A 25,539-nucleotide genomic window follows, 5' to 3' on the forward strand; every position below is an offset into this window, starting at 1 on the left:
ATCATTTATTCATTCACTCAAACTATACTTATTAAACAATTTTATTTCAGACACTTTGCTAACTGTACTCAGTTGCTGTTAAACTAGGAACAATTATTATCCTCCTAAAACGAAGTCTAATTGGGGGCAGGGGAGATATGCAGGCAAATAGACATTACCCAGATAAATATGCAGTGTTAATGTGCTATAATAGATGAAGTAATGGCTTCAAACACTATGACTGGTTAACCTGGAAGGGTCACACAGAGGCCTTGTGGAGGAAGTCACAACCTCGTCTGAAGTTCAGAGATAGGGTTGGGTTTGGGCAGGTGAAGAGGTCCAGGTGGAAATCATGGTTCAGGTGGAATAAACTACATAAGCAGAGGTGCTGAGGATAGGGAGAAAGTGAGGAAAATTTGTGGAATAAAATTAAGACTGGAACAGAGTTGATGTTTGGTTGATAATGGCGGTGGCATATACACGGCATGGGGTTTGAGTGAAGTTAGACAAAGGAAGACACTTAAGAAAATTATTTATTTATTTGGCTGTGCTAGATATTTGTTGCTTCAACGGGTTTCTCTAGTTGCAGCGAGTTGCTGCAGTTGTGATTTGTGAGCCTCTCATTGTGGTGGCTTCTCGTTGCAGAGCACAGGCTCTAGGGCGCACAAGCTTCAGCAGTTGTGGTGCATGGGCTTTGTTGCTAGGAGGTTTGAGGGATCTTCCTGAATCAGGGATCGAACCCTTATCTCCTGCACTGGCAGGTGAATTCTTTACCACTGAGACACCAGGGAAGCCGAGGAAGACTGTTTTATAAATTTTCTGAAGAGTTTGGATATTATCCAGAGGCAACATCATGATCACAGGTGCCTGTGTGTGCTAAGCTACTCAGTCATGTCCAAATCATTGTGACGCTATGGTCTGTAGCCTGCCAGGCTCCTCTGTCCATGGGGATTCTCCAGAAACCTAGAGCGGGTTGCCATGCCCTCCTCCAGGGGATCTTTCCCACCCAGGGATCCAATCTGTGTCTCCTGCAGCTTCTGTATTGCAGGTGGATTCTTAACTGCCTAATCATCGGGAAAGACCTCATGATTACAGAGTGCGGAAAAAAAAAGTGTTGCAAGCTCAAATTTATTTATTTACTTATTTATTTTTTAGTGAGGTAGCTCTGCAGTTAAGACAGGTTGGAGAGAGTCACATCGGTGTTAGGATGACCATTTATGACGCTACTGTAGTAATTCATACAGATTCTGGGAGGTCAGTAGGACCTATGGTCTCCTCCCTCCTCCTTCTAGCCCCTCCCAAGAATTCTCCTGTGTGAGTTTTATGAGACTTACTGTGAGCTGGAGTGGTCCCTCCTTTCAGCCGCTCGGAAATTCTTCTGGTTAGTTTTCAGCCTGTGTTTTCCTTTTGAGAGACAGGCTCAGGCTGGTGGTTATCCCTGTTCCTGTCAGAGGCGGGTAGTTTCGGTCATCAACCTTTCCCTCCAAAAAGAGGAAGAACTCTTAGAATTCTGGAACTGGGAGGTAAGGAAAAGTAGATCTGAGTGAATGGAAATATCATTTGTAAGATAAGGCACTAGAATAAGAAACAAATGGAAGAATGTTGATTTTCAGTTGACAGAGGTATCTGTTTCTGACAGAGATGACTATGTCTGCCTTACATATAGCATTCCTCAGTTAATTCTAAATTACTAAGGACAGAAGTGGTATTTTTCGTGGCCACTAGGGTTTACATCCATCTCAAAACATATCAGAGTGTTTTGTACATTGTAAATGATGGATAAGAGTTACTCCTTTGAAAAAAAAAAGAGTTACTCCTTTGTGTTTTGTTTCTATATTTAGTAGGAATATAAACAATGAATAAATGTGGAAAAACTATTAAATATTTACAGTTAAAATGTGTTTCAACTTTTCCATCACTTATTTACTTATACAGTGTTATATTTAACAGTTATTTAGAGCTAACATTTATTTCATTCAGAGCTAACATTTATTTCAATATATAATAAAATAATTCCCATATATTATATAATATATGATAAGATAATAATGGGACTTTGAAAGTGGTGCTACTGGTAGAGAACCCATCTGCAAATGCAGAGACGTAAGAGATGAGGGTTCAATCCCTGGTCGAAAAGATCCCCTGGAGGAGGACATGGCAACCCACTCCAGTATTCTTGCCCAGAGACTCCCATGGACTGAGGATGCTGGCAGTCTACAGTCCATACGGTCAGAGAGAGTCAAACATGACTGAAGTGACAGCATGCACACGCACCAGATAATAGTATGCTGTATGCTAATGGAATTTGGAACTATTTTATACAAATATGCTTATTTTATAATAAAATGATTCTTTTTATACTTGATAGATTTTTAAAATATTTAATATATAAATATAAATATTTATACTTGATAGATAATATATTACATTTCATTATTTGGGAGAATGTGGCTTTTTAACTGAATGCTATTACTCTGGGAATTGGAGACTTTATTTTGATGATTCAAATATTTATATTTACAAATTTTAAAATTAGCGATTATGCATGTTAAGAAGCTGCTTCATAGAGCAATGCAGTAGTTGCTCAGACTGAGAAATTTAGAAGGGGCCTTTGTCCTTGGCAAATTAGGCAATTTTCTTTAGATTTTTGTTTCATACAAAATAATTATAAGGGATTGAGATAAAGAAAAAAAGAGAAAAATACTGACTAGAATATGTGTTAAAATATAAACAATTGGTTTTCTAGTTGAAGGATATATGTGTTTACTAGTCTCTTAGCTTTTCTCTACATTTTTCAAAATAAAAAAAGAAATATCTTTGACACAATTATTTATGAAACTTCTTTGTATTCACAAGGCCCTAAGTGGACTTTTCTCCCTCAGAAAATACTTTGGACATTTAGTAAAAATAGGTCCAAATGCAGATGTAAAAGCAATCATGTAGCATGAAATGTTAATTTTTAATAAATAGGAATCATTAACATTGGAATACCAACTAGATATTGGATAATGAATTAATATGGTTTAAATGATGACCCTTAATGATTTGACTAATGATTCTAAAGGGTAAAGTCTGTATCAGTGATTCTTAATCTGCTTTTCATTTTTGTAGTTTCAGTCATATTAGAAATTCACCTGTCATATGATAGAACATATTTTATTTTACAAATTTCAGTATTCTATGAATTTCAAATACACATGAGATGTCAACATTTTAGGTAAAAGTGCACCACTACCCTGGAATATTATGGAATTTAATTATGGATTATAGTAATTTAATATACTAGAATATGTATATATATATGTCATATTTTGTGTATTTATTGTGTATTACATGTATTAGTATATATTACTAAGTAGGTAACATATTCTCAGTGTGTTTTTTCTGAGTAGATTCCCAAGGCCATTAGGTATTTACAAGTAATAATAATGTCATGTGAATTGATAATCTCACTAAATTTTATTTATAAGATATAATTTGTTACAAGTAGACCATGTACTAAATATATATTTTTAAATAGTATGATATTTCAATAGTCTTACTTTCTTTTATTTTATGAAAAGGGAATCTAGATCAATGCTACTTTTTAATATAAATTCATGTTTTTATTTTTAATACATTTTTTTACCCTAAATCTCTTTTATTATTCATAAAATATACCCTTACATGTTCCGTAAAGTATTGTGCATTGACACTGTTATTTCCTTAATTGCTCTCTTAGGTATTTATGCCTTGGGGTGGCAGAAAAGTCGGAAATGACTTATAAACAACAAGAAAAAGAGAACAGAAATCTGTTTGGGCTTCCCTGGTGACTCAGCTGGTAAAGAATACACCTGCAATACAGAAGACCTGGGTTTGATCCCTGGATTGGGAAGATTCCCTGGAAAAGGGAATGACTACCCACTCCAGCATTCTGGCCTGGAGAATTCCGTGAACTGTCTAGTCCATGGGGTCACAGAGTGTCGGACATGACTGAGCGACTTTCACTCACTAGGCATTTATTTAGGAATAGTAAACTTAAGATCATTTTGTACTATCCCTGCACTGCAGGGAATGGAACTGACGAATTATTTATAATTTTCACTTTCATTATACCTCATGATTTATTTTCCTATTAGTACCTCTGAGTTTAGCTGTTTACTTGTGACTTCCAAATATCCTCAAAGAATTCTACTCATTACTTTTGCCATTGGTAATATAGCTCACAAAGTTATCATATTATAATAAAGACAACTCAGTAATAATTTTAAAATTAGTACTCATGTACGAGGGTAATTCACATGTGCATTTACCTGCTTTTGTGAAAAATCAGGTTAATGATGTCCTTTTGTTCGTGAATATGGAGCCTAATGGTCACTTGTTCTCAGGATTTTTGAAAGCCTAAATATAATAATGTGTTAATGTATTTTAACTCTACTTGTCTTCTTGTTTTGTAACTCTTCAACATTATTTCTTAAAGAAGACTTCAATAGAACTGTTAGGGATCATATTTGGGCCATTGTTGTTGCTCTTGTTTAGTTGCTGAGTTGTATCCGACTCTGTGACCTCACGGACTCTAGCAAGCCAGGCTTCTCTGTCCATGGGGATTTCCTGGGCAAGAATGCTGGAGTGGGTTGCCATTTCCTTCTCCAGGGGATCTTTCTGACCAGGGATTGAACCTGTGTTTCCTGCATTGGCAGGTGGATTCTGTACTGCTGAATCATTATAATAGAATGATTATATCATTATAATAGAATGATTATAATGTCATTCTATTATAATGATTATATCATTATAATAAAATGATTATAATATCATTATAATATAATGATTTCTATAGATCCTCCAAATTACTTAAATTTAGGCGGGATTCTTATTCCCATGTGCTAATAAACTGTTTTGTCAGAAAAACTCATTTCTAAAGAGAAGTGGGAAACATGTACACATATCAGAAGTTGAAGAAACACAAATAAATATAACACTAACATTTTTAGGCAGTTTCCCTGTACATAACTTAAGAAAATCTTTCCATCTTCCTATGTATTAAAAGCAAGAATTATGAAGATCTTGACACATCTTCAACCTATTTGTAAAGAAAATATTAAAAGCAGTCATTCTGGGTAATTATATACTAAAAAATTACAGAATTTTAGGATTGTACCTTAAGTGCCATCTGGGTCAATCATATCCTACTTTTATGTTAATAACATGCTGTATCATAACAAAATCATGTGCTTGACCTTAAAGAATTGGATTTAATTTGATGGTGTATAATTATATGATTTTGTACCAGTATAAAATATGCTTTAAAACACTCCTAATGTCCTTACTACATGCTAGGTGCTATTCTAGTATTTTAGGTAAGAAAATACAACTTTTTGGTAGCAATGATTGTGTTGTTTATTTGAATATATTTGATCAACAAAATAAAAAATGTGTTTCACAAAGATAAATATTTGTTAGTCATTGATGTGTTATACTTTACCATTATACATAATAATAATTCTTAGTTTATGAATAAAAATGAAATATATTGTTTTTAAAGTAAATAGCTTCCACATAAGAAAAACAATACGGAAGAAAAATCTATTTTCTTAATCAGAACTGGAAGTTATGACCTGAATCATTTGACAGTGTTATGTTTATACAAATAATTAATGGAGATTCAGTGTCTTTTAACTCCTATTCCAAAATCTATTTATTATATGATATTGTCCTTTCTTATGATAAATCATTGTTAAAACATCGTCACTTGTAAGGTGTCCCACATTGTTTACAGATGAGGTCATTTTTTAGTTATCATATTTTAAATTACCACAGAAACAACTCATAATATTGGGGTGAATTAGATAGTGTATGGATATTGGACCTTATAATTATATAGAGGCTGAAATTGAATCTGATGACCTAGGTCAATCATATCATATCATTGTTTTGAGATACATTTTAGTTGCAAAATTGTGGTATCTCTCTCATATTGAAATAGTTTAAGATTAAATTATGAATTAAAGTTTATAACTAAAAGCAAATTAAGCTTGTCAATCAGTTTAACCTAACACCAAGGAAATATGGCAACCATTATAGTTAAAATATTTTACTTAACACTATGCATTTTGATTGCTCCCTAAAAGAGATTTTATTGACCAAAAATGCTCACAATCAAACTTTCTTGCTAGTCAGAATTTATCTACTGCAGAGTTTTATGTGCTATAAATAATAATATTGAAAAGGTTTGGTGAGATGGAAAGTAAAATTGAATTTAGATATTTGTAGAATATTTTGCATAACATATAGATATTGTTTCAGTTGTTTTGTGTAAAGTCATTACACTGCACCGCACTGGGATGATGCCTTTTGTTACTTGAGTTTTGAATGCCTATAAAATTAGTGTATGTATTTTCATAGTTTATATATAATCTGCATTGTTTTGTGTGTGTATACGAATTTTATTGATATACCTATTTATCTTTTGAATAAGACACAGATGCACATTTAAATCTTCCAGAGTCCTAGAAATTTTTAATTATGATTCTGTTTAAATAATCAGGAAAGTTTTTCCTTATCAGAATAATGGAAAAATATCTGAATAAACTTGCTTACTCCCAGTCCTACCCACCCTCACACTCATCCATCTATCTAAATATAGAGATAGATAAATGGCATATGCATAAACACACACAAAATTATTTATGTATTCTAAGACCCACAGTTCCATTCCACCTTAGTTTATCTATATTATGGATAATTTTAATTAATTTAAAGCCTTTCTCTAAAAGAAGTAAAGGATAAAATACATGTAGTGTTAAAATTTATAACAGAATTTATTAAATAAACATATCCAGTGTTTCTTTTGAAACTGTTCAGTGTTGTAAAACATTTATGCTGAAAAAGTAATTATGAGTGAAAATTTCTGATGATCGTTGCTCAGAGTGGGCTTTAGTGTTCCACTGTATGATGTTGCCCTGACAAGGTTTGTTGGAACTCGGTGACTTATTTTCCAACAAATAAAGAAACCTAAGCATGAAAGAGCTCTGGAAAAAAAGAAATCATTTTGGTGTACTACTTGCGGTTGACTTTTGCTATCATCTAATTTGAGACAATGGTATTAGACTTTTAAAAAAGGATTTTCCACCTCAGCACCTTAACTGCTAGAAAAGAACCTTCCAGGGGCTAACTAATTGCCTGTGTATTTTGTCTAGGTGTTGAGGGAAAGCTAAGAGAATGAAGGCTCTAAGTCCCCAGTGGAAGCATGATATGGCGAAGCAGAGCTGGTGCTGAATTGTTCTCTCTGATGGCTCCATGGGAGTGGATAGCACTGAGTCTTCATTGCTGGGTTTTAGCGGTTGCTGCTGTTTCGGATCAGCATGCCACAAGCCCCTTCGACTGGCTCCTCTCTGATAAGGGACCCTTCCATCGTTCACAGGAATACACAGATTTTGTGGACAGAAGCCGGCAGGGATTTAGCACAAGATACAAGATATACAGGTATGAAGCAAAGGGAAAGCAATGGCACCTTCCTTGAAGGTGGTGGATAAGTAAGTTGCTGTAACGGCAAGTTTCAGATGGGAAAGGGTTTTATATGAAGGGTTATTAATTGCCATTCACCACGGTAAGGTTTTCTGGTTATTGCAAAGTATTTCTTGTAGATGCAACTTCTTCCAGAAAAACTGGATAATGGTGACCACTTGTGTACCACTCCCAAATTCTACACTGCTACCCTGCTGTAAATTTCAGTTCACTGTGAGGCTATGTTTATCAGTTTAAATACTCAAAATTTTAAATCAGAATTTCTTGAATAGCATTTCCTTTCTACCTTGCACCATGCTTTGTTATCTTTTTTAGCTTAAATGGAAATGGTATCTTCTAGGAATCACTGAGCAGTTGAGTCACCTCATCATTTTTTACCTTCAAGGTAATTGCACATTCAGAAGCTGGAGGAAATGGCCATGGGATAAAAAAGGAAATGCACATAAATAGGATTTGGGAGCAAGGGCCAAGAAAAAGGAAGAGATTGAGATATATGGTCTTTAACTTTCACTGCTCTTCTAAGCGTGAATCTAAATAAGTTACACAAAAGGAGTCATATATTAAATCTGTCAGACTGCTTGCTTCCCACAAGTGCAGTGAATCCATTAAGTAGAGGGGTATACAAGTGGTTGCCTGAATGGGTTAGATTGCATTGATCTATGCCATAAAGAACATTTTATGAAGGTTATCGGTTCGGTTTGTTTTTTCATGATAGAAGTTTACAATTCCCAGTGATTGGTTTAGAATGCATGCAGAAGCAACATTTTGTTTTGTATTGGTGTCTGTATCTGTGTAACTCCTGTTACATAAATATTTTATTTTATGTTAAACGCGCACCAGAGGGCACTGTGCTTCTGATCTGTATGTAGTCTTTCATATAGCATTCTGAGAAATGTATAGATCCGATCAGCCATGCATATTTACAGAAGAGACTGAGGGTATACAGAACATGTTCTGTAAGGCATCACACAATTCTCGCTCTATGTGCGCGTGTGTGCCTTTATTCCAGGCAGGCAGGGCACTGTCATAAGTCTGCAAAAAAGAATTATTCTACTTTAGTAGATGAAATGACAAATATTAAAGATTTCCTTTCTGAAACGCACCAGGAAGCAGTCAATATATTATGATTCCAGTTATAATCAATTTTACATGTTTTTGTGGGTTTAGCCAGCTTTCTTTCACAGACTGAGTGAAGCTATTAAATTTCAGAGAGTGAGACTGTCTTCTATTTCAGCATTCTGCAGAAAAATTTTTAACAGTCTCTCAAACAGACAGATGCCAGAGCATGTCTCCATAATCTGTGGCATCTCTGTTGGGAGGTCTGAGGTGTTGTCTTGTGTGTGACTGTGAGCTTTGGATTATTGATTGATTGGCTGTGAGTTGCAAACATGGCTTGACATGTGTACAGAGGTTCTTGGCTGAATGAAAGAGGCAATCTCTGGATCACCACAGTGAAAGGTAATAAAGAAAACAATGCCTTGGGATTGGTTTGTAGGGTTCATGCATTCCCTGTTGTCTTCATGTTTCTCTATTCATAAAGACCTTCAGTAACTATCTACTCCTCATCCTTATGTTTTTACTGTTGTGGTTTGAATAAACGTAAATGGGAATTGTTTCTTTATAAACAATGGAATAAGATGTCCCTGTCCTTCTGCTTGGACCAGACTACAACTTCTGTAACCTTTGACGCATTGGCTGATGATGCTATGATCAGTGACGGTTGCTATAAAATGAATGGTATAGTATACTCATGAAGATTCAATTTGCCTTGGCACTGTGAGATATTTCATCTGTCCAATGTGTATTTCCTCACATTTCAGAGAATGCTGTCTACCTATCTGTTTGATATAATAGATGGTTATATGGGTATGAGTTTTTCCTAGTGAAGTTGACCTTATTTTTGAGAACTCAAGAATCTAAATTCAAAGATTAGAATGTCTTTCTGGCTTTGTTTAGTTCTTACCTCTGTTTTTAATATTTGTCTTAATCAGTCTTAGAGATTTATGCTTCATAAATGTTTAATTACAGAATTAGTGAATATCTAAGACACATAAGTGGAAAATTAGTGTTTTTCACTATTAAGCACTAAATTTATCATGTTAAGGGACCACATCATTTTGAAAAGTGATCAAATTCTATAGGTGCTTATTACTGTCATAATCTTCTTTTTGCGAGTTATTGCATTGACATAATATCTGAAATGCCTTACTTATAAATGTACAACACACTAAGCCTGAATAATTAGGTCAAATTTCTTTCAGTTGTCAGTCTTCATTTTATCTTCTTTACCAGTAAGATATTTTTCTTTTCACCTCAAATATAGAACAACAAGAGCATAACAACTGATCACTGCTAGAATCATAGTTAGGACTTAGAGTGAAAGGAACCACCATTATTTTCTTGATAGTGTGCATTTGTGTCAACTATCAAGTCTTATTTTTAAATTGAAGTATATTATATTTTTAGGTTTTATTCTGAAGCTACGTTAAAAATATGAAGTGATTACTCTCTGAGCAGATCATTGAATTGAAGACCTAGAATGAGGTTGCTAACACTTAGATTGTCATTTGGTTAAGTATTAAAGATTGGATTTTCCACTATATTTTAGCTAAAGATTGATAATGGGACTTAGGGTAAGCATTTTAAGTTAGGGTTCTCACTTTCAGAAAGTGGACTGTGCCTGGAGAAATTTTGCCCCATGTGAAGCATTAGAAGAGGAGCACACTTGGCCCCCGAATAAATGGAAGCCTGTGATGGCAGTTATTATGGTCTAAAAACACCCTCAGGCAGTAGGCCCACCAGCAAACATATCATTTCTTCCAGACCACAGAAATCCTCATCCTTTTAATAAAATGACAGGGGCTCTGAACAAGGGACATGCTTTTAGTATTTCTGACACCATTATCGTGAACCAGGGTTGTGAATTCTAAGATAACATAGATGGTGATTTTTATCCCACAAAAAAGATATTTCACATGTATAAATCTTCATATACTTTGCTAGAAAATAAAAGTCTCCCCCCTCCAACTTCTACCATTCTTTGTTTAACCATATGTGTGAGAAAATCATGGGGGGAAGTAATGATGCTTTTCTTATAACTTTAAAGAATAATATTACTATGTATCATTTTACTACAACTTAGCTTGCTTCCTCAGAGAGATTTTTCAAAGCAAAATTTGAGTGAGAATAAGAGACAATAGGGATAAATATGATGCCTTATTGGTCTTCTTGGTAATGTTCCCTGAGAAAAATTATATTTAAAGAATGACTTGGAAGGGATAAGATAGTCTAGGAAAAAAGTAAGTGTGTGGATACTTCATGACAGGGGTATAATGAAATAGTGTGTGGGGGAGGGGAGAGTTTTGAATAAATGGTTCTGCAGTTTGCGTAGCCATGTGTGAAAAGCAGAGCTTCTAGATGGCTCAGTGGTAATGAATCCAACTGCAATGCAGGAGATGCAAGAGATGCAAGAGACGTGGGTTCAGTTCCTGGGTTGGGAAGATCCTCTGGAGGAGGAAATGACAACCTACTCCAGTATTCTTGCCTCGAAAATCCTGTGGACAGAAGAGCCTGGTCAGCTATAGTCCACGGGGTCACCAAGAGTCCTCCATGACTGAATGACTGACAGCACACACATGAGAAAAATAGAAGTGAGATCTCTTTCCAGTACCACATTCACAAATCTACTTTATAGGGAATAAAAATCTAAATAAGAAAGGCAAAATATTAAATTTCTAAAAGAAAAACAGAGGAAAACACTTTCAGATATATAAGTATTTCTTAAAGTTCAAAGCATTAAACAACCAAAAACCCTGATCAATTCAGGTATATTAACATAACAAGAGTGTAGCCACCAGCAGGATTCTGGATGAATCTCCCAAGCAGAATGTTAAGTTTAAGAAGCATAACACAGGAAACATTTACACATAGTCTGATTCTATTACACGAAATTCACAAAACAGGTAAAAGTAAATTATATTTAGATATGCATACCTAAACATGGTTGGTAAAACCTAAAAAAATCCCCAAGGAAAGGACTATAATAAAAGTCAAGATAGCAGTTATCTCCATGAGGACGGGAGAAGGATGGGACTTTTAAGGGAAAACGAGTGATCTCTAAAATAATAACAATACTCAATTTTTTAAACTGCTTAGTTGTTACACTCATGTATAGACTCTAAACATTTTAGACAATTATTCATATGGATTTTGCATTTCATAATCACTTAATAAGTAAATACATATTGTGTCAGCTTTGAACTAAAAAACTGGAATCCTCAGATTAAGTAGATTTATTTTTTTCTTTGAGTTATCTGCAAATTCAATATTAAAGCTTATTAAGCCCTTTTGTATTCTATAGAAATGTTTAATTATGTGAGTAATATGTGCTCTGATACAAAATTATATTTTGGTACATATACATGCATTTCTGTACAAATATCAAAATTTTCCTTGTTGCTTACAAAGACTGTCCATTTTTTTAATATGTAATTTTTACTGTAGCCTTTTATTGATGATACTGTATCAATTTCAAAAAGTTACCACCCAGAGATTTTAAGTAGTATGTCTGTAAACAGCAGACATATTAAAAAATAATTAAAACCCATACTTTTGAAATTAAATTCATTAATCATTTTACCACAATTAAGTAAAAACAAAAGTTTTCATAGATAATTGACCACGTCTTTGGAATTAAATCTTCTAATATATAAAAACAAATTCGTTGCACAACTTACATCTTTCTATGTTCACATTTATTAGTCAGGTTTGTTCAATAAATATATCCTTGATTTATTTGCCAGAGATCTAATAAAATTGCATTAGATTGTTACAGTCACATCTCCTGGTGACTCAGATCTCCCAACCTCTCCGACTTTGCATATTTTCCCCACTATCGACTTTGGGCTTGGCCTTTGCCTTCTTTTGTCAGTGTGGCATCAGCAAATATGATGCAAGTAGAAGCTTATAAAAGTGTCTGTCCACTTGCCTTGCACTGAATCAGATCTGAAAACAACCTTTGAAGAAGTTCAGTCTAGACCGACAGAGCAGAAGAAACCACCCAGAGCAGAGAGGAACCAGGCCAGATAACGTGCTTTGGACCTGACAGCCCCCAGACAGAAACAATCACCGCATGAGGAAGTGGGGCCATCCCAGGATATTCAGACCTAGCTGATCTGGTAGAAAACTGAAAACCACATTAGTGATCAGGCATACTGGAAGAACCAGACAGCTGAGCCCAGCTCATAATGGTCATTCATTCATGGAATCATTAATAAGCAAACACCAAATCTTTCTCTAAGCCTCTAAGTTTTGGGAAGGTTTTCTATGTACCACATATAATTGATATAAGTATTTTTTCATCAGAATATAAATTGGCCAGGTATTTATTAGTGATATAAATAATATGGTAATCATGATGTCATTTACAAAAGAACATTAAGAATGTAAATGTTTTTTAAAGAAAAAAGGAGATTCTGGTTTAAAATGTCTTCAATATAGCAGTTCTTTATAGCATCACTTTAAATTTTCTATTCAAACTAGTGTAAATTCAACAGTTCAGTTGCTCAGTCATGTCTAACTCTTTGCCACCCCATGGACTGCAGCACGCCAGGCCTCCCTGTCCATCACCAACTCCAGGAGTTTACTCAAACTCATGTCCACTGAGTTGGTGATGATATCCAACCATCTCATCCTCTATTGTCCCCTTTTCCTCCTGCCTTCAATCTTTTCCAGCATCAGGGTCTTTTCCAATGAGTCAGCTCTTCGCATCAGGTGGCCAAAGTATTGGAGTTTCAGCTTCAGCGTCAGTCCTCCCAATGAACATTCAGGGGCGTTGAAAGCTCATAACACAGTAACTTGGTTGGTATTCAACTTTGTGCCAGAATATGAGAAGCATTTTAATGGTTATATGAATCAGTGATTAGCAAATATATTTTAATGCTTAAGATAGAGCAAGCCCAGTGGTCTTGACAGAGATGACACTTACTGTAAATACAGTTGGGAATTATATCATTACTATCAGCTACCTGCTCAGAAACCCAGAGTTGGCTCCAAATAAGAACTATGAAGTTGTCTCTCTCCTGCAGAACTCTGCCTTGTGATGTAACCAGAGTGTAAGTTTTCAATTTCTCTCTGTTCCATGATATTTGGAGATGGTAGTTCCCAAGAATAGTGTGGTAGGTAAAGATTTTGGCAGATAAGCATGACCCAAGATCCCCTGGAGAAGCGATTGGCTACTCACTCCAGTATTCTTGGACTTTCCTGGTGTCTCAGATGGTAAAGAATCCATCTGCAATGCAGGAGACCTGGGTTCAATCCTTGGGTTGGGAAGATCCCCTGTGAGGAGGGCGTGACAATCCAAGCCGGTATTCTTGCCTGAAGAATCCCCATGGACAGAGGAGCCTGGTGAGCTACAGTCCATGTGGTCGCAAAGAGTTGGACACAATTAAGCACAGCACAACATGCCATATTTGGGACATACTTATACTAAAAAACAATTTATTTATTTACACTCCACTTTTACTAGTTGCATGTTTTATTTACAACATCTGGCCAGTCTAGGAGGAAATAAGTGATTACTGACATCAACGATTATGTATCAGTGACAAAGATGCCCAGAAGTAAATTTGGAACAGGAAAGGGAAGAGCCCAGAATGCAGTGAAATCTATGTTTGTAGCATTTAAGTGGAGTGGTAAAATTTATATTTATTTAAATTCTAAAAATAGGAACTGGGAAAATAAGTTTGAATATTACTGCAAACTTTAAGGGTAGATATAAAAAATCAGCATTACATTTTAAATGTCCTTGCTACATATAAAAACAAACATATAAAAATTTAAAGGTTAAATAAAAATGATAAACATAACTTAAAACAAGGTGGCTACAGAAAAATATAGTTAATGTCATGAATGTAAATATTTCAAGCTCCAAAAATAGCTGGAGTAAAACATTTACTTAAATATGCTACTTATAGCAAAGTTACCTAAAACAAAATTAAATGTAAAAAAAAATGATGTAATATATTAAAATCCGTATGATACTCTCTAGAGGATAATAGTGTTTTATGGAGCATGTATATCTTCCCTGATGGCTCAGCGGTAAAGAATCCACTTACCAACGCAGGAGACATTGGTTCAACCACTGGGTCGGGAAGATTCCCTGGAGAAAGAAATGGAAACCCTCACCAGTATTCTTGCCTGAAAATTTCCATAGAACAGAAGGAGCCTGGTGGCCTACAATCCATGGGGTTGCAAAAGAGTTGGATGCAACTTAGCTACTAAATAGCAACAACAAATGGAACATCCATATAGTTTAGACTAAGAAAGGAGTAAAGATGGAACTAAATACTGTGGTTTTATTAAGTGATTATGCTTTTACATGTTATGTCATTTAATCACCATACCTCTTAAAATAATTCCCAGTTTAAGGTTAGCAAAATAAAAACTTAAACCCTTTTCCCTTTTGTTTACCCCTCCTACCCCTGAATATCTGTCCTTGTACCTTTGATACTGCTCTAAAATTACCTGTTGTCTCCTCTGAGGTATGAGTGCCTTGGAGGCAGGACCTTTCTAGTTTCTATTTTATTTTTTAAATTTTATATACCTCATCTTATTTCTTTATTTCTATTTGCCTAGTTGCTCACTTTACATTTGGGCTGCTTGGTTTCAAAATCAAGCTCATCTCATTGAAAATATACCCTCTTGAATGTAAGCGTGGAGACTTGAATTGATTCTTCGTCACTAACCAAACTTTTTAACCTCAGGCTTGTAAGTTAATTTCTCAGGCTTCAGTATTCTATTTTGTAAAATTAAGGATGCTCTAGATTTCTAAAGATCCTTTGAGTTATAAACTTCAGGGTTAGCAATCCCAAAAGCAAAATGGGAAAATATCGAAACAAATTGATAAACATGAAAATGAAAATCAATTATGGTTAATTCTCCTATCTGCAGCCTTTTGTCTTTTGCAAAAGTCACTTATAAATACTTTTTAAAAGTAATATCTAAAAATCTCTCAGATTACTCTGTGTTCATGGGTACCTAAACCTAAATTTTGCAATAACTTCCATTGTCCTCATTACTTCAGTTCTTTTCTGTTTTGCATACTGTAGGGGCTATCGTGAGGAAGCTAGTTTTCCTCGTTGGTTGATTTTCCATAAACCCTTCCATTAGTCTGTTAGCACAATACCGTTCAGTGGTAAATTAAGGAGAGTATTCTAGCTAGTGAGCTTATACATAAATAACTTAATATATCTACTCAACAATTCTAATTACATCTCCAATTTTGACAGTAAACCATAAAACAAATTTTAATTTTTGGTATTCAATTCTAATTCACAGTTGAATCTGCATATGAATTCATACTTTGTATCCTTTAGTTGACACTGGGAAAATTTCAGTGAGGAAGAAAATAGAAATATTAATTCAAGGCTTTAGGAGTTATAATGAAATTTTAGAAAAGCTAGTTCTTAATGGGGATTGTATATAGCCTCATGATAAGTAAAATACATGCTTTGCAACAATTAAAAGCATTTATAAATAATAATATTTAGCTTAAAGTACAGTCACATTTGTTTCTGTTATATTGAAAAAAATGAACAGAATTCCTAGTTCATACAATTATTTATAGAGGAGAAAATAACAATTATGATTTTTTGGCATTCAGACAAATACATTATTTGATTATTTGTTTCTCTAGTTTCATCTAACCAACCACTCTAATTCTTTACTACTCTTGTCTCTGTGATCTTCTTATCAATTTAATTGCCAACATTATCAGTATTGTTTCCTCTTGTTATCATTGCTCTGTGGATTTTGAATTGCTAACATGCATTTTTTTTTTTTTTTAAACTGGGCACTATTCCAAAAATGCAAAGTTTAAAACTCAAGTGAAAAAGCTGAGTAATAATAGTTTTTAAAGAGTTTCCTTGGCTTATTTCTTGAGAGTGTGTGTGTGTGTATTTAGAATGACTGTTATGAAAAAAAAGTCTTTAGCATTGTATTTCTCATTGTAAGTAAGAAAAGGTCCTAAAATGGCACTTATTATGTCTTCTTTGTTTTAATATAAAAGTAATGGTGCTAGTGGTAAAGAATCTGCCTGCCAGTGCAGGAGACCTAAGAGATTCAGGTTTGATCCGTGGGTCGAGAAGATCTGCCTGGAGGAGGGCATGGCAATGCACTCCTGTATCCTTGCCTGGAGAATCCCATGGATAGAGGAGCCTCATGGGCTACAGTCCATAGGTTTGCAAAGAGTCGGACATGACTGAAATGACCCAGTGTACAGGGATGCAATTGCTATTTAATTGCAGTATTTTAAAAAATTTCCAACTTTTAAAATATTAGGTATAAAATTAATATTAGGTTACTATTGTTTTTATTTTAACAAGCATATAACATGAATAGCAGTAAAAGAATCCTCACCTTCATATTATAACTTCCAAAGTTAAAGCTGTAATTTATACTGAATATTTATGATTTTTAGCAGAATACATTTATTCAGTTTCTATCGGCAAACCATTCTTTTATAGAAGTAACAACTTTTAGTTATTTTTGAGATTACTTTTTCTATAAATTGCTTATTTTCCCTATTATTTTCAACTGGAATTATAATTCCATAATTAGACTTAGGATGTAAACTGAAGTTCATTTGGCCTAGAGAAGAGTCTTATGTCAATTAATTAGTAATATTTATCCTTGGAATTTGCCTCAGACTGAAGTGATATATGAAATACATAGATGTCCAGCAAGTGTTAGTTGAAAAAGATTACTCAAAGAGTGAACATGCTGTGTTTATTTTTCTTTCATCTATTTCTTTAAATATTCCAGTAAACAAATGCCATGTAAATGTAAAAAGTGTACTATTTATTGTATCAACAAACTTAGAAAAAATATTAATAAACCATTTTAGTGTAAGAGTAAAAGCTTGTAGCCTTGATTATAGGTGTAGGAGACAGTTTCATGCTGTTTGGTTACTATTAAAGAATTACTAAAGCTTTTTGGGATGATTTACCCATGGTCAAGGCAGAGTTTTCACAATATATGGAAGTAGTTCACTTATGTACAAGTCTGTTGTGAAGGCACCAGTATCTCTAAACCCCAATATATATTTGCAGACATGATTACTTTTGTGTCTGTCTCTACTTTTTTTTTAGTAGTCTTCTCTTTTCCAAATAAGTGCAGACTCTTTGTTCTCTTCCTTTTTGACACAGTTGAAAAGAGGCATCGAGAATGGCCTTGCCTTCATTTGCAAGTCCTTTTTCTAACAGACGTTTCCTTGGCTGCTCACTTAAACAGTTATTAGCAGCTAGCTCACTAATTAAACTACCTCCCTGTCAGTCTGAAATTATCAAAGGCTGGACTTGGCTGTGGGTTTGTGCATGGCTGTCTTATCTTAAAGACACACACTACTATTGCTCCAAAACAGAATAGAACATTCGATTTAAATAAACACACCCATTTAAAGTTATAAAGCAATTCCTCACAAAATGCAATCTTTAAACAATTATTCGTTGTATAAATGTTTTTTTACAACAATCACTAAATCCATTACACATAAGAATACTTTTTCATACTTATAAAAAGCCAAGGGATAATAACTTTCTTTGAATTTATCATTTCAGAAGATAAACTTTTTGAAACATAAAGTCAAAGATTCTAATGATTAAAAATGTCTTTAACGTTCATCTATTCAAATCAATGATATTTAATTCATGCTGTGCAATCCCTATGTATAATACTACTGTCAAATGGTCATCAACCCTTTCTTTCAATGTTTCAGTGGATTGAGAACTCACTCTTTCCCAAGATAACAGAATCAGTGGATGAAACATGACACTTGGGAATGCCTTCCTGGGCAAGAGTCACAATTTGTGAGCTTGCGTCTTCTAACCATCGTACCAAATCTCTCTCTTCATTGTTTATTCACATCATAGTACCCAGGTATCCCATTCATCTTCAGTTTTGTAGAAATCATACTTCTCTGTATATGGCAGTCTAACTCTTCTATTTGGAGAGCACTGCATGTGTGTCTATATCTCATTGAATGTAATATAAAAGCATTTTTGGCCTGTTTGACAAATTTATCAAGAAAATCTGTTCTTGATTATTATAATCCAATATTCTCCTTATTTCAAATCTGCACATTTGAAAACAATATCTTCTATATAAATGAAATTATTTTGAAAAACCTTTAAAAAGCCTATGGATGTAAAAATATTTTTTAAAAATATAGCAGAAAAAGAGTAAAAACAGAAATTTGAACTGCATTGTGAGAAACCTTCCAGCTAGATACATTTCAGTTCTTGCAAAGTTCAAAGCGCTATATCAGAAATTTCAAAATCCCAGTGTTCTGAAATTGAATCATTTTTCTCTTAGCAATTCAGGTTTCAAAACTTGTCCTGCCCTGGACAGACATGAGGCTCTAGTTTTTATTTTAATATTCAATGTAAACATTCATATGTTGCATTTCAAGGGCACTGATGTGTTTGATTATGAGTTGATGACTTAGACTCCACTGAGGATATAACATAAGGTACACTGTATATATTAATACCTCATTTTCCATCCAAAATCTGAAAAACTGAACTCGGATACACTTCACTCAAGGGCTTCAGATAAAGCCCTGTGGCTCTGTATTAACCTCCAGGCTTTTCTCTAGTGTCCCCATAAAGTATATTATTTTTGACTGTGTTAAATGCAAACAAGGTACCATTGGATCCCACAGCGTGTGCTTTATGGCCTCATGTGCTGGGCAGGGAGGGAGTAAGGGCAGGTCTAGCAGAGGGGCTGGGAAAGTAGGGCCTGGGATGTGCCGAGTGTCTGGGAGGCTCAGAGGATGGGGGATGGGGCCTGAGGTGATGCTGAGACCACCCTTCCCAGATGGAGCCTGACTGTGGGATCTCAGAAGTTACACCCGGTGACGAGGAGATGAGACACACTCGCATGCCCTGGGTGCCAGAGGCCCCTGGCCCCAGGCTCATGTGTAAGCAACCTGGGTCACAGCACCTATCCAGTAAACCCCAATCCTCCTTGACAGCTCCCCAATAACACTCGGATATTTGATAGAATACAGACTTTGTTGATCTGTTAGATTAACTATGCCATTTATGGAGTAAATGAAATGAATTTTCTAATTATTCATTTTCTTTCCTAATTTTTTAAACATGTATAGAATGCAATCTAGAACACTCTTGTTCCTTTTTAAATGTTCAAGTTATGTTTGCAAATCCTTAGGTGTGACCATGTAATCCTTATACTGTATTGAAAAGGTTTTAAATCAATTTTTTTCATTTGACCTTTCGCTTAAAGAGTTAAGCTACTTATTTTTGGCATTATATTAATTTAATCCTGCTCATAGAATAGAGAGGTGAATGGAACTAAGAGTAGGATAGAGAAAACTAAGGTTTATAGAACTTGGAACTGGAATTATAGAATCAAGTTTTCAGGCCTGTATCTATCATCTACTTTTTGTATAAATGTATAAAATGGTATCACCTCTCTTTGTCTCTGAGTCCCTATTTATTAAAGGAGGATGACAGGAAGTTCTATCACTTTGTTTCTAACCATGAGATTCTACTGAAGCGCAGTCCTTGCTGGCCTCTTTTTGACAGAAAGTGTTAGTTGCTCAGTTAGTTGACTCTTTCCACCTTGTGGACTGTAGCTCACCAGATTCCTCCGTCCATGGGATTCTCCAGGCAAGAATACTGGAGTGGTTAGCCATTTCCTTCTCCAGGAGATCTTCCTGACCCCGGAATCGTACCTGGGTCTCCTGCATTGCAGACAGATTTTTTTACCACTGAGCTGCCAAGGAAGCCCCGAAATTTATTCACTTGACTCCACTGGATCTTGGTTGCAGTACGTGGTATCTAGTTTTCTGATTAGGCTTTGAACCTGGGCCTCCTGCATTGGGAGCCTTGAGTCTTAGTCACTGGACCACCAAGGAAGTCTCAAAGAGAACTTGTGTTTGTAAACATACCATAGAACTGACTGCATTGTTTTTATTTAGGGTCATTATTTGAATTTGTTTTGAACATAGTTTTGTAATTTAAAGACTTTTACTTAGTGAACTTGATATCTGAAAATAAAGATCTCAGATTTTTCTAGAATTTCTAAAGTTCCTGTGTAATTTTTCAAGATAAACAATCTTAGTTTTTTCTAAAAAGAGAATGATATTGAAACAATGTAAGATACATGAGGGCTTCCCTTGCGGCTAAGCTGGTAAAGATCCACCTGCAATGCAGGACACCTGGGTTCAGTCCCCAGGTTGGGAGGATCCCCTAGAGAAGTGAAAGGTTACCCACTCCAGTATTCTGGCCTGGAGAATTCCATGGACTCTATGGTCCATGGGGTCACAAAGAGTAGGACATGACTGAGTGACTTTCACTTAACTTTAGATACATGAATTAAAATATTAAATCTGTTGGAAGGGAAAGAACTCTCCATTGTTGATGCTGCCATGATAATTAATCATTATGTAGTTTTAGCAAGTCATGTGAATAGTTTTTTTTTTAATTTAATAAAGAATCCATGTGAAAATTTGGTGACTGCATTTTATATTTTAGCTTTCAAAAATGATTTTTGATATCTGCCTGAGGAGGTATAGTCTAGTATGATTCTTAAATACATATTATATTAGCATATTTTAGACTAAAGCAGTTTGATTCAAAGTATTTTTCTGAAAAAAGTAAGACATTGTGAGTATTCCTTTCATTCCACTAATGGAAAAAAAAAAAAAAAAAAAACTTAAAATGAGAATAAAATAATTGGCCCGTGACACAGAAACAATATCAAGAGTCCTGTTTTTGTCCCTTCTTATGGATTCAGGTGCTTTATTAGAGGAATTTGGGCTTATTGTTGATATGATATGAAGTTAGTATTATATTTCATAAGACTGAGATTCTCTACCTCTGTTTCTGGCATCATAACTATTAAAATTGGGCTCATACTTCAGCCTTTCCTTGGCACTCTTCACATTTTGAGATTTACTGTTCAGGCTTTACATTCAAATTGTCTTCTTTCTGATCCTGGCCTCAGTAATACTTCTAAATTAGATCATCATAGAGTTAAACATCTTTCTACCATTAACTCAAATACCAAATACCACACACACATTCACACACACACATCTTATTATGGAAGATAATGAACTGGGACTTCTGTCTTAGAACAAATTATTTGTTTTTAATTGAGTTATAAATCAACATGTATAATTGATTATATACATTTGATTATATTCATTTCAGATGTACAACATAATGATTTGATATTTGTACGCATTGCAAAATGACCATTAGAATAATTCTAGCCAACATTTCTCACAATACATAGTCACAAAAATGTTTTTCTTGTGATGAGGACTCTCAAGATCCACCCTCTCAGCAAATATAAAATATAATATTATAAACTATAGTTACCACGCTGTGCATTAGTTGTGGTCTAGTTTTTCACATATTAGTCATGATCTAGTTTTTAACCTATGTCTTCTATTTGGTTAAATATAAAGGAGTTTTGTGCCATACTTTTGCTCTTTTAAACTTAAAAATAAATTGAAACTGGAAACTCATGCCATATTAGGCTACTAGGATTATATAAAAACAGCTTGTATTAATATAACCAATTTCAGCTGAAATTTCATTTCATCTTTACTATAATATTCATATGAACATCATGCCTACTTATGAGCAACACATGTTTCTCTTCTCAGACGTGTGGAAGGTGAAGAGTACAGCAAATTACTTTCACCTTTGCATCTGCTGCTCTGAATCATTTCAGAGTCAAAAGAGAAGAAACATGTTCACTTTTAAGCCTCTCCCATTATGTGCCTTCATACACACACACACACACACACATACACACACACCCCCTCTGAAGATGACACCATTAAGCAGAGTAGATAGAAGGTGTGATTTCAAATCAGAAAAGACTTGGCCACATCCTAATTTGCAACAGGCAACCAGGGCAAAAATGAAAATAAGTAAATCTCATAATAGTGGTGAAATTTTTCTCTGGAAGCTGAGATTGGTGGATCCCGTAAAGAAAAAGGAACTCCCCCAACAAGACTGGCATTAACCTGTTCATTACTCCTCCAGTCACTTAACTTGTATTGAGAGCTGGGAGTGCATCACTTTCAGGCTGTCTTGGGGAAGAAACATCTACTCTAGGTGAATGCCCTGCTTCTGAATGGCAGAAGTAATAACCTACCTGCATCTGTGCTAGACCCAGCATGTATCTCAGGCAAAATTACAGTTCACTAATCATTTGTGGGATTGGATTCAAATATAACAGGATTTCCTAAATGTGGATGGAATCTTTGTGAAAATTATTCCAGTGACTTTGAATATAAAAATTCTCAGGTTATATGCCAAGTAATGGGATTGGTGGGTCATATATAGATTTAGCCCTAGTTCTATGAACCTAGAGCCTGTTTAGAAAAGAAGAGGAACCAGAGATCAAATTGCCAACATCTGCTGGATCATAGAAAAAGCAAGAGATCCAGAAAATATCTACATCTGCTTTACTGACTATGCCAAAGCCCTGGACTGTGTGGATCATAACAAACTGTGGAAAATTCTTCAAGAGATGGGAACACTAGACCACCTGACCTCTCTCCTAACAAATCTGTAAGCATGGCAAGAAGCAACAGCTAGAACTGGACATGGACCAACAGACTGGTTCCAAATAGGAAAAGGAGTACGTCAAGGCTGTATATTGTCACCCTGCTTATTTAACTTATATGCAGAGTACATCATGAGAAATGCCAGGCTAGATGAAGCACAAGCACAAGCTGGAATCAAGATTGCTGGGGGAAATATCTATAACCTCAGATATGCAGATGACACTACCCTTATGGCAGAAAGCAAAGAGGAAAGGAACTAAAGAGCCTCTTGATGAAAGTGCAGGAGAGTGAAAAAGTTGGCTTAAAATTCAATATTCAAAAAACTAAGATCATGGCATTTGGTCTCATCACTTCATGGCAAAAGATGAGAAACAGTGGAAACAGTGATAGACACTCTTTTCTTGGGCTCCAAAATCACTGCAGATGGTAACTGTAGTCATGAAACTGAAAGACACTTGCTCATTGGAAGAAAACCTATGACCAACCTAGACAGCGTATTAAAAAGCAGAGACATTACTTTGCCAACAAAAGTCAGTCTAGTCAAAGCTATGGTTTTTCCAGTGGTCATGTATGGATGTAAGAGTTGGACTATAAAGAAAACTGAGCATCAAAGAATTGATGCTTTTGAACTGTGGTGTTGGAGAAGACTCTTGAGAGTTCTTGGACTGTAAGGACGTCAAACCAGTCCATCCTGAAGGAAATCAATCCTGAATATTCATTGGAAGGACTGATGCTGAAGCTGAAACTCCAATACTTTGGCCACCAGATGCGAAGAAATGACTCATTGGAAAAGACCCTGATGTTGGGAAAGATTGAAGGCAGGAGGAGAAGGGGACGACAGAGGATGAGCTGGTTGGATGACATCACTGACTGGCTGGACATGAGTTTGAGCATGCTCTGTGAGTTGGTGATGGACAGGAAAACTGGCGTGCTGCAGTCCATGGGGTCACAAAGAGTTGGACACGACTGATAGACTGAACTGACTGAACTGAGAGCCTGTTATACAGAGTGAATTAAGTCAGAAAGAGAAACAGTTATCTCATATTAACCATATATGTGGAATCTAGAAAAAAGAGTATAGATGAACATTTTGTAGGGAAGGAATGGAGATGTAGAGAATAGACTTGTGGGCACAGTGGAGGAGGGAGTGAGTAGGGTGAATGGAAGAAATACCATCAGCATATATACACTGTCGTGTGTAAAATGAATAGTTGATGAGAAGTTGCTATATAATGCAGGGAGCCCGGGCTGGTGTTCTGTGTTGACCTAGAGGAGCATGGTGGGGGGTGGGGAGGAGGCTCAAGGTGGAGGGGATATATTTATAATTATGGCTGATCTTGTTTTTGTATGGTGAAAACCAAACCAGCATTGTAAAAATTTAAAAAACAAACAAACAAAAAACATGAGGTTTCATAAGACATTTCTCATAAAAAATCCTGTAGGTAAAAAGCCTAAACTCCACATAGGTTACTAGTTTAACCTAACAGTAAAGTTCTACTGGTAAACTGTAAGTTTCCCCAAAGTAAGGAAACATGTCTTTTCGACAATGCAATTCTGAAAATATTGTTAATAAGTACTTCTGTGACTTTGATTTTAGTACAGTTTATATACAGAGAGGAGTGATAAGAAAAAGCAAGAGGGGAGAGAGAGAGAGAGAGAGAGAGAGAGAGAGAGAGAGAGAGAACCATTACTGGGTCATCTAGTGTTTAAACAAATGAATAATGGCTTAAAAATTATTTTTAGGGTTTTCTTCTATGTTGTTTTGTAATAAAATTACATTATTTTAGTTATTTTTGTAATTTTTGTAGCAGCATCTAAAACTTGTGTTTAATATTATATAGTGATCAAAAAGTGATTCTAAAAGAATTCTTGGAGTTCAAAGAGATCTTAGAGACTATTAATTTGGAATCTCCTCATCTTACTTTTGATTTTACTGTAGTATCTTGAGGAGTGAAGCATATACTGTTGTAAAATACCTCTACATGAGTTAGACCCCCCCAGTATTCTTTTTAGCATTACTTCTGCTGTTCCACTATGTATCTTACAAGAAAAAAAATTTATAACAGAATCTAGTAGAACATTATTTTAAAAAAATATTTACTCCCCTTCAATATGTTTTATTGTTTCTAAGTTTATTAATTATAAAATTAAGTGAATTAGTTATATTTTGATACAATTTTTAAATACATTGTATACCAAGAAGTTTGGAATTAGACCTTTTCACATATAAGCATAAAAATTACTTAAACGAATAATAAAAGTTTTGAATGCTGGTTTCCCAAAGTATTAGTAAAAGAAGCTGTTGATACAACAAAGCTGATTTTATTCCTACATCATAAATAAGTATTTTCCTTTGTAATAGAGATTTAATAGATCTCAGAGTAGAGAAGTTAAAGTTGAAATATTATTGGGATTTTCCAATTTTGGTTAATTTTTATATATGA

General features: G+C 34.9%; 1 protein-coding gene across 2 annotated transcripts in view; it reads left to right on the forward strand.

Moving 5' to 3' along the window:
* Positions 1-7,207: 7,207 nt before the first annotated feature.
* BRINP3 (BMP/retinoic acid inducible neural specific 3) overlaps positions 7,208-25,539 on the forward strand; it is a 437,487-nt gene continuing 419,155 nt past the window's right edge. Inside the window, exon 1 of one of the 2 annotated variants that reach the window (XM_061161190.1) lies at positions 7,208-7,443. In XM_061161190.1, coding sequence (XP_061017173.1) covers positions 7,208-7,443 — 236 coding nt within the window. The remainder of the gene's footprint in view (positions 7,444-25,539) is intronic. The other variant, XM_061161191.1, reaches the window with a different exon arrangement.

This window comes from Dama dama, chromosome 14, assembly GCF_033118175.1.
Source record: "Dama dama isolate Ldn47 chromosome 14, ASM3311817v1, whole genome shotgun sequence".
Lineage (NCBI taxonomy): Eukaryota > Metazoa > Chordata > Mammalia > Artiodactyla > Cervidae > Dama > Dama dama.